We start from the raw sequence: 10,602 nt of genomic DNA, 5'->3' as shown, positions 1-10,602 counted from the left end.
GTGGAAGTCCGAAACTGCCCGAAGGCTAGCTGTCTACTGGCCAGAGACTCGGTACATAAGTACCCACTGTGATAATGCATGCATGCTCATGTTGTTCTACACTACTCATATACACTTCCTACCGTGGCCATCAACTGGCAAGGTGGAACAGAAAAGGGGAACAAGCCCCAGTACCAAGAGTTTACCTTAATTCGTTCCTTCAATTAGCTCTGCAACAGCTTAAGTTCCAAGTCTGCTACTCAACAGAACGCCTACACATAGGACGTTCCCACTTACTCAAGGTTCACAAAATGCATGCCAATTCTCAATTTCACATGCATAATACAATCACTTACCTCAATCCACTTGGTCCAGGACCAAGGGCAATCCACCGACTCACGGTTCGGGGTTCAAGTCAACATATGACAACCTACAACAACCATGTACGAATCATTAGTACACGGCAATTCTATCAGAATACGAAAACGTCAAAACCTCCCCTACACCCTTGTAGGTTCGGCCAAAGTAGTGTATTTTTACAATTTATTTTTTTAAATTTTCTTTTTCATTTTATTATGCTTCTTAGGTTGCCAAGAGGCTAATTCAATTGCCATTTTTTCGTTTTACGTCTTTTAAGCATCGTTTTGCTAAACAATTCACTCTAGGTACTTTTATGTCCTTAAACACAAATTATTATTTTCCATTGATTCTTCTACTATCAATCCACCACACAACCCATCTAAATACCATTTAATTACACAACACATCATCCAAATAATTTTTCAACACAATATCACACTTTTCTCAATTATGGCCGAAATTCAAACTATGTCCCTCCAAGGAACTTTCATTCAATTTTCACCACTCTACACCTCACACACTCCCATTTTATCAACATACAACCATACCACAACTCAATAATCAAAGCTCAACAAAATTCCAAAATCCTTAGTCATGACATTCCTCAAAATTTCTAAGTTAAAATCCATATGTTTCACCTAAATTTTTCATGGCATTTCTAGCTTTAATACATCATTCTAAGGTATTATCATCTAATACACATTTTTCAATTGAGCTCTCTAACATCACCAATCATGAAATTAAAGTGTAGGGTTCATGAAAATAAACTACAATCAAACCATGTAAATGGGATGAAAATACACTCACAATCAAGGCTAGATGCTAACCCAAGACTCCTCCAAGCAATGGAAGCTCAAATGACTCCATGAACCTCCATTTTTCCTCCCAAATTCGGAACTGAAAATGCCAAGGATCTCCTCAAATACACGGTTTCAAGGCTCAAGAGTGGTACCAATGTGTTTAGAAGGTTGTTTCCAACAAATTTCAACACAAAAATCACTTGATTTGGTTAAGAAATGATCAAGTTATGGTGAAATGAAATTTTGGATGCAAATGGGGTTTTTGGGGGAGGGGGCTGCGGGTTTCATGAAGGAGGAGGGAAGAGAAGATGATGAATAGTGTCGTAGGATGATGTGGCTTAAGTGGTTTAAGTGGGGTGGGTCCCACCGCCACCTCACGCAATTTCAAACTCATTTGAATTTCCCTCTGATTCCACTAAACGTCCATAAATTCAAAACCTATTTAGAAACTCTAATTTTTAACATTAACCATTGTCCTTTAATTATACTTGATCAGATGAATCCGGAGTTTTCCGGTCGTTCGAAGAAAACACTGTTTTAAGCTGTTGCGCGCGCCGTTGGCACGCTTCCCCAAACTGACTTAATTCCATCAAATATTATCAGAAATCATATTTCCTAGTTTTATAGACCATTTATAACTCATATTTGAAACCTACAACTCAAAATTCAACAGGCACATTTTATGGTGCAATCGTACCGCGGTATCTTTACCCGGTAAAAACATTATTCACTGATTTTTCTGAATCCACTCAATTTTTCGTTCTGAATCCATTTCCAAGGTTATTTTTATCACCTAAGACCTTCTACTCAAATTTTATCTTCCTAGGGTTGCGTGTTGGCTAATTACCGTTTTGCCATTTCTTTGTATTTTAGCCTAATCTTCAGGATTTTTCACTAATCCTTCACTTAATTACTCACTTAATATTTTAATACTTAATTTAGAATTGCGAGGTGTTATAACTTTAAACTTCTTGAATCAATGGTTGGGTAATATGCAATGGGCAAACTGTAAGTGCATCATTCTCCCTGCTAGGAAAAGATTTATCCTCGAATCTTCTTCATCATTACTGATATCAATCTCTTTAGGTAGAAACTTGAATGACAATTCTTTCTCCTTTAGATCTGCATCATCAAATTCTCTATCAGATTTATCATAGACTGGATTATCGTCGTAAAATGAATTTTCATCATAAGATGGATAATAATCATAAATGGATAATATTATAAATCGGGTAATCATCATAAACGGTGTTATGATCATAGTCATCAAAGTTAGGAAGGTTTAGTTGCATCTCAATATCTTGAAAGGTGAACTGATCTCTAGGTCTTACTCCCCAATTTCATCCCTGGTTTAGAACCCCCAAAGGATTGATGTCTTCCTCTTCGTCATCATATTTGTTCTCTGATTCCTTTCCCTCTGCGGATTGAATGCTCAACTTTGTTCAGACAAGTCACAGCTCCACATCTTGGATTTTCATGCTTTGCGCCTCTACAAATTATCGTTTTAAAATTTGAAATTTCTCACTATGCGCCAGCACAAGTTGTCACTCCGAAACTTGAATTTTCTTTCTCTTCGCCTGCACAAGTAGTCGCTCTAAAACTTCAATTTTCTTGTCCAACGCATGCTCAAGTTATCGCTTTAAATCTTGGATCCACCTTCCAAGCTCTTCATTTTCTATGTCACGCAGGTCTATATGACGCAATTGTTTGTCTTCTTTAAGAATGAATCCATGTCCCTTGTGTAACACCTCGTGTGCACCTGGCATATTAAACATACATATTGTAATGGCGCAACAAAATAAATACGGAAGCTAACTTTTTCTTTCCAATTATGACATCATCATTATTTTCCAAGTTGATTACTTAATCTTTTCAAAATATCGCATGTATGTGAATTGCAATAAATAACTAACTGAATAACCTCTTAGTATAAATAACTATGTATCTAGTCACGGAGCTACAACATGTAGACTGGACAATATCCTGATACATTATACAACTCAAGCAGAAACAAACATTTATGATAACAATGTGGCATGGATAACCCCCATGCTCACCAAATAAGCAACATAATCACCAAGTCTCAGATACAATAGCCATAAAATGAGAATCATGTCTAATCATGTAAACAGAAAAAGCAGTAAGCATGCATCAGTTAACTCAACTACGACCTCCTACCACCAGAGGTCTCAACCCCCGAGGTATCTGTACCTGAAAATGTGCCCCAACACGGGGTGAGATCTCTAAAAAGAAATCTCAGTAAGACAAAGGGTCCTCAAGGATCTCTCCACCCTAAGCTCACTTACATGTGCAATATAAGTTCCATAACAGTATAATAATATCATTTCCAAAATCTGTGCAATGCATCATACATCCGTGTCATGTGTGTAAGAATCCTACTGGCCAAAGAATAAAAATGTAGGGATTACATACGTCTACAAGCTACAGTACAAAGAACACTGCTTGCACCTTACCCACGAAGTTACCATCTTATATGTCTCCACATACTCAGGGTTACCGTCTAGGTGGTACACCACATACATATCATATGGCACTTGCACTTAATCAAACAACTCAATAGCATTTCAGTAATCATCAGATAATTTCATAAAAACACATCATGCATATAACCATCCCTCCATGAGGTATGGTGGAACCAACAATGGCAAAACCAAGGACACAAAAGCTTACCTCTCAAGCTAACAGTCCAATCAAGAGTCCACACCAGCCCAAGGTCACCAAACAGCACAATCACAGTCTGTTTATATCATAAATAATTATTAATATTTGTAGGTCAAGGTTTCACTAAGTGTTTAAGACTTTCCAACTTGTTTTAAGTGATTTTAGGCTAAATCTGCAAGAGGTATTCGAATACTCCTCGATAAGTATTCGCATACTCCATGTCTCTAGAAAGTATCCGAATACTTTTACTAAAGTATCTGAATACTTTCACTCCAATATCCGAATACCACAAGGTATCCGAATACCTTCCCCTTTGTATATGAATCCCACCAGGTATCCGAATACATTTACTACGGTATCCGAATACTTTTCTTCCCAGAAAAGTATCCCAATACTCTTTCATGAGTATTCGACTACCTGCTGATGAGTATTCGAATACTCCACGAAAAGTATTTGAATACTTATCAGACAAAATGCAGAAACTCGTGCAGTTTCTGCATAAACACCATTTTAAGTGTCCTCTCATGATTTGGAGTCCAATAACTCCACAAACAGAAGTTAATTACTTTATTTTAAGCATAGTTTATCAACCTTTAACTTGAATGATCAAAGCTTCTCTTTTTAATGACTCAAACAAGCTAAACCATGAAATTTCAAAGGGAGTGATCATGACTTACCTCTATGCTCGAGAAATCAGAAAAGGAACTGACTTGGAGCTTTCCCACATAGCTCAACAACAATAACTTCACAAGACCACGAATTTGACACACAAGCTTGGTCTTTTACACTCAAAGATGGCTTCTTGAAGTCATAAATGCCAAACAAATGGCTCTCTCAACATAAACCCAAGAACTCAGCCCCTAAACCCCAACTCACAGCAGCTTCCACTCAGAAAACAAGAGCCTTTCTCCTACTTAAGTCTTTCCACACACAACCATGGTGCTTTGATGAAGGAACAATGAAGAAAGGTAATCACTTTGGAGGTTTCTATGGAGAAGAAGGCTATGGAATATGGTGGAGAAGGTGGCAGCCACCAGAAAACTTCACGTAAATAGAAGCTGAAGGATCAGCCTAGGGCTTAGTGCCACTTAGTATATATAGGTGCATTAAGTTTAATCCCACTTTATTAGCACTAATAGCTCCACTGATCATTTTAACTTCAAACTTCAGGTTCTCAACCTAGCCATTTTTCTAGGATTTATTATATTTTTATAATAATTTTCGCAGCACTTTGCTGGTATGCATTTTTACGTAGCCGGTATAAGTTCTGACGTTAGTTCTCATTATTTAGACTCCGAACATGACATACCAGTTCTAAATATTATTCTAGAAATATTCATACACTCATTGTAATTTTTTGGGATACTTCACCTGTATGCACTTATACCGTGAAGCAGAACCGATATCTGCATTTTTCGTCAGAAAAACGACTTTCAACATCATTAAGCACTTACTATAATTATTTACGCCCTCTCATAATCATTCAAGGTCAATTATGGAATTATTCTTTAATTTCATCATTAAGTTATTTATATTCCTAATTTAACGGTGCGGGTTCTTACACTTTGCCTTCACAACTCCGCCTTTGACGACCTCTTTGATTCTATTCAGTGGTAGAAGGCAACCTAGTGGTCTGATGCCAAATGATGTCGAAAGCGAATAAAAAATGTGGCTAAACAAAATTTCATAAAAGAATAACCCCCGGTTCTCAATTTCTAATTAACAAATTCGGCTACAATTTTGGTTGACTTTGGGCTTCTTGAATCAATTGTTGGCCATGTGCAATGGGCGTAGTGTAAGTGCATCAATTGTTGTCTTCTTACTAGCTAATGCACTCTTCGTTCATGGGTTCAGATATTACATTGCTATGCTACTACTATTGAAATAATAAAATCTGTGAATATAAGAAAAGGAAATGCTTCATTCACTAGAATAGCTAAAAAATTGAAATATACCCGAGTTGTAAGTCTAATGGGACCCAGCTAAACCCTAGTATTTGACCTGTACAAAAGGTAGTGGGTTCGATTAGTCACAACTCTTGGGGAGGGTGGAAAGGCTCATACCCAAAAACAAATTAGGCGGATCGTTAAACTTCATACACCGGTCGATACTTACCAAAAAATAAATTTAAATATTACAATAAAGAAACCTACTAAAATATCACTTATTGCAACCAGATGCTAACACTACTTCCTAAAAACTAGGCAATTTAACATGAAAAAACATAGAATCAAACCTAATTTTTTCATCAATTTATGTTTATTATGTTGCCTTAATTACCTATATTTTTTCTGTCTTTATTTTACTTTTGAATGTCGAAAATCAGGTATTTGTGTTATTTTATAGATGGCAGTTTATTAATTTTACTTTTCATTATACATGATAGCATGTTTGTTTTATTTTTTAGATTATAGGTGACAGTTTATAAGCTTTACCTTACGTCGCAGATGATATTTTTTTTACTTATACTGTATATGATAGTTTAACATTTTGTCTTGTCTATTTTTCTTTTCTTTTCTTAATCTGGTAGCAGGAAGAATGAATTAAGGAATTCGCAATGATCGTATGATTCACAATCTATCATGCATCCCATATGTTTAAACCATTTAAGTGCTTTCGCCAATTCATGAATATAATCCAATCACGGGTGTAATTTCTTGTATCAAATTTCCATGACTCTTTGTTTTGGTCAAAGAAAGTTAAGGTCATTGGGAGGAAAAGTTGATGAAGACATCATATTAAATATGCTTAAAGTAGAACTCGCAAATAATCATATAAAAAATTACCATCAGTGAGTATTGAATCCAAGACCTTTCTGTTAACCTGTTTGATCCCCCCAGTAGAGCCAAATCTTATTGGTTAGATTTCCATGACTAGTTATGTTTAGGCTTGTAAATTTGATTCAGACAATTCCATTGCTTCTTCTTGCTACAGAGCGCTCTGTCCATGTGAACTAAAATTTAATAGAAGCTAGACCCAAAAATAGTTCAGTTATATCATTATTGTGTAGGAATGATTTCTTATGGTTAAGATTAGGACACATTATTTCTATTAATATTTGCTGATAGATAGTAAAAACTAAAAACAATAGTCGTTGCCTCAAAAGAAAAAATTACTCCTCTAATATAGATGTCTGACTCTAATTCAAGTTAGAAGTTATTTGGATAAAAATCTCCATATAACGAAGAAGTTGCAGATGACCTTTTTGAAAACGGTTGAATTTCACTAATTAGTGCTGGAGTTTAATTATACAAGATCAACACTGGTAACAGGGATCAGAGAAGGACTTTCACAAGGACATAGAGTACATGAAGACTACAATACAACATGAATAAATGGCATAGCCAAGAGAATGAGTATAATCAAATGGAAACAAATTGCTTGGATGCATGCAAATAGTCCAATTTGTTTGAGTTTGTGTGATCTTATATACTTTTGCTCTGGTTTTTGAGAAATTCTTAGGTGGTTTCAGTCGATTGTCTCACTATCTTATCATTTCGGCTTTTATCTTATCTGTGTTGGGTGCCAACAAAATGACATACACACACATTATATTAGCATGTGATGAAAAATCACATACAAATCAGTGGGACTTATTGCTTCTGTATTCATAATGAGTTGGTTTGCGCTGTTCCAAGCTTAAATTCTGTAGCAAGAAGACTGAATTTTCGCTCCGGCCACTATTACTTTTTCTGTTCTCATTTATTAATTCAAAGACTTTTGGTTTTTGCAGTACTGGTGGAATGTGGTATTGTATGAACAAGTATGAAATGCAACCAATATACTGAAATGTGGAAGGCACTAAGATTATGTTCATATTATTGATATCTATATATACATATTTCTAAAAAAGCAATAAGATCTAATTAATCTTATTTTACTATAAAAATATATCACTATCACTTATTTATTTCTTAAAAGTATTAACAGATGACAAGAGTTTTTTTATTTTATTTTGAATTAGTATCTTTGAATAATTTCCCTATACATATGTTCCACCTAAAAGGAAATAATACCATTTCTCTCACAGTCAAAGTATTAATCTAGTTATAAAACTGACCATTCAAAAAATAACAGCGTTAGTCACATTCCAGAAGTGCTAACAACCAGATAGGGGTTATAAAACATTTATTAATGATGATCGGTTTCATACATAAATGTTCCGGAATTATTAAATATAACGTTAATAAATTTTTAACAAACTCACACCAAGTAGTACTATGTATGCTGGTACCATGAAAAGAAGATGGACACTGGAGCAATCAAACTTAAGCAATTATAATCTTTAACCCAAATTACCCAAACACTAATAATTGTGTAACCTAAAATCATCTTACCTGGTACTTGACCATAAGTGGAAAGGGGAAAGATTCCAAATTAACCACACTCGATTTGACCAAACATGGTTTCCTCACATAGGCTGAGTTTACCCTGTGAGCTAATCCTGCATCCCCAAGAAAACAAACATGTACACTTATTCTCAATAGGAGAAAACTCTTTTCCCTTACGTGGCAGATATTAATTGGTTGTGTTATTCAAGTAACTCTTTGGCTCGTGAACTAACCCTGTCAATTTCTACATCTGGAACTTTTGTCTTGACTCGGAAGAGCAACTATTTTAAAAGTTACAAGTTGGGGGAGTTCTATTTTTTCAATAAAAGGAAGTGTGTGTCTCTCCCTTTTCATAGGGTCTCAAATCTGTTACCTCTTCCAAAACAACAATGGAGAATCAGCTTTCAAATGGAAGAAAGGAAATGGAACAAGAGTTACTCAGAGGGCGTGACATAGCAAATCAGTTACTTGAAGTACTTGTTCATAAATCGAATACTCACCATGAAGATGTAAGAGGGTCAATGTTACCATTTGCTGAAGATCTTGTGCGCAAGGTACTGAGATCATTCACAAACACCCTTTTCATCTTGAACACCAGTAATGATGTCTCCAATGAGGTGGTTGTTCCTATCACTGTCAGAGATTTCTCTTCTTCCGCTAATTGCCAAAAGCCTGAGGATACAGATGAGACTCGCGAGAGTTTCTTCAACCCTAAAAGTAGAAGAGGGTGCTACAAGAGAAAGTAAGAATTATGAAGTCATATATACCTTGCTAGCAAATTATGTGTTATGGTTATTGTTGATTATCATATTTGAATTAATCTTCTTGTTCTCCTTAAGAATTTGATAGTATCATGTTAGGTTATGAAAGACAAAGATGCAAAAGTAAATATATTTGTGTTAATCTCTCATAACATACACAGTATTCTTTAACAAAAATGAGAGATCAAAATCCACTGTCACCCGCTCTTTAGGATCTAAATTTTCTCCGCAGCTGCTCTCCGTAGTTATGGTGGGTCTGAATTAATATTTAGATTTTGATTTTATATACCTTATTCCTAAGTAATTCAATTTTTTATGTTAAATTAGATTTCTTCTCTTTATTTTTCATAAAATTATTTCTGTCTCTAAGCTTTCAATTTCTAAAGTCGGCCAAACTTTTTATATGTATATTATGTTTAAATTAGGTTTAAGTTTGCAATTAAATCTCAGAGCTTTTCCTTTCAAACAGTACATATTATGCTGAAAATATTCCCTTGATATTTTTGGCATAGCCAATTTCGCTCCATCTAGTCCATTAATTTCATTGCAGTTTTTAAACATCATCTTAACTAGGTCAACCAGATTGAATGACAATGATTATACAATCATTGGATTAACTGTGATATATATATATATATATATATATATATATATATATATATATATATATATATATATATATATATTATTTATTTCATAAATACTCTAGTTAGTAGATTACTGGATTAGTTATGCAAAAAATTAATTAAATAAGAATTTTATAATTGGAATGTTTGTTTTCATAAGGTCAACTGCACCAACTTGGGAGAAGGACAGCTCAAATCTGATTGAAGATGGCTATGCATGGAGAAAGTATGGACAAAAAATGACAATGAATGCCAAATACCTTAGGTATTCTTCAACTTCATCAAATTATAACCTACCAAAAAACCCCTTTATCTCTATATACAGGGGTCTCTCTTCTTGATGATATGTATCCAATATGATCAAAATAATTTGAATGTGTGTGTAGGAGCTACTTCAGATGCACTCACAAGAATGAACAAGGTTGTCCAGCAATCAAACAAGTGCAGAGAATTCAAGACTACCCTCCATTATATAGGACAACATATTATGGGCATCACAAATGCAAAAGCTCTATAAATTCAGAGATGATTTTGGAACCTAATTCTTCTTCTGGCTCTTCTATATTCCTTAGCTTCAATAACAGCCTTTCAAGCAAAGAAGAATACCCTTTTTCATCATCACTTTTTGCATCCACAAAACATGAGCCTATGGAAGTGATTCCCAATGACCATGTTGCTCACAACCAATTGTCCTCATCAGATTACCTCATGCCATGTGACTATGAACTTGATTTTAGTTATTCAAGTCATGTTACTATGCTACCAGATACCGAATCTGTTCAATTTGATCAAAACGTTTATGGGTGCAGTTTGGATTTTGATGGCTAGGCATGTTTCAGTATTTATTTCAAGGTGGGCAAGGCATTGGTGACTTCATCTTGGAACAGGGATTAATTCTATGGATGTTAATCACCATAATTAGGAAAGTATTTGCTATTGATTGAGGCAGCTATTTTAGTTGGTAAGTAAATAGGCATAATTCGTCTCCAAATTAAATTTATCATTTTCCTGAATTTGTTTATGTATAAAAGTTAATTGGCAAGATTTGTAAATTTAAGGATTA

The 10,602-nt window shown here is 34.8% G+C and overlaps 1 protein-coding gene across 1 annotated transcript; it reads left to right on the top strand.

Moving 5' to 3' along the window:
- The first annotated feature begins 8,541 nt into the window (after positions 1-8,541).
- On the top strand, positions 8,542-10,367 carry LOC133306114 (WRKY DNA-binding transcription factor 70-like). The gene is made up of 3 exons (XM_061506390.1): positions 8,542-8,894; positions 9,700-9,804; positions 9,926-10,367. The coding sequence occupies exons 1-3, from the start codon at positions 8,542-8,544 to the stop codon at positions 10,365-10,367; spliced, it is 900 nt and encodes a 299-aa protein (XP_061362374.1).
- Positions 10,368-10,602: the final 235 nt, after the last annotated feature.

Source organism: Gastrolobium bilobum, unplaced genomic scaffold (assembly GCF_033153095.1).
Source record: "Gastrolobium bilobum isolate Gb01-03AN ecotype WA unplaced genomic scaffold, APGP_CSIRO_Gbil_v1 utg1129, whole genome shotgun sequence".
Lineage (NCBI taxonomy): Eukaryota > Viridiplantae > Streptophyta > Magnoliopsida > Fabales > Fabaceae > Gastrolobium > Gastrolobium bilobum.
This window is presented reverse-complemented; position numbering and strand designations above follow the sequence as displayed.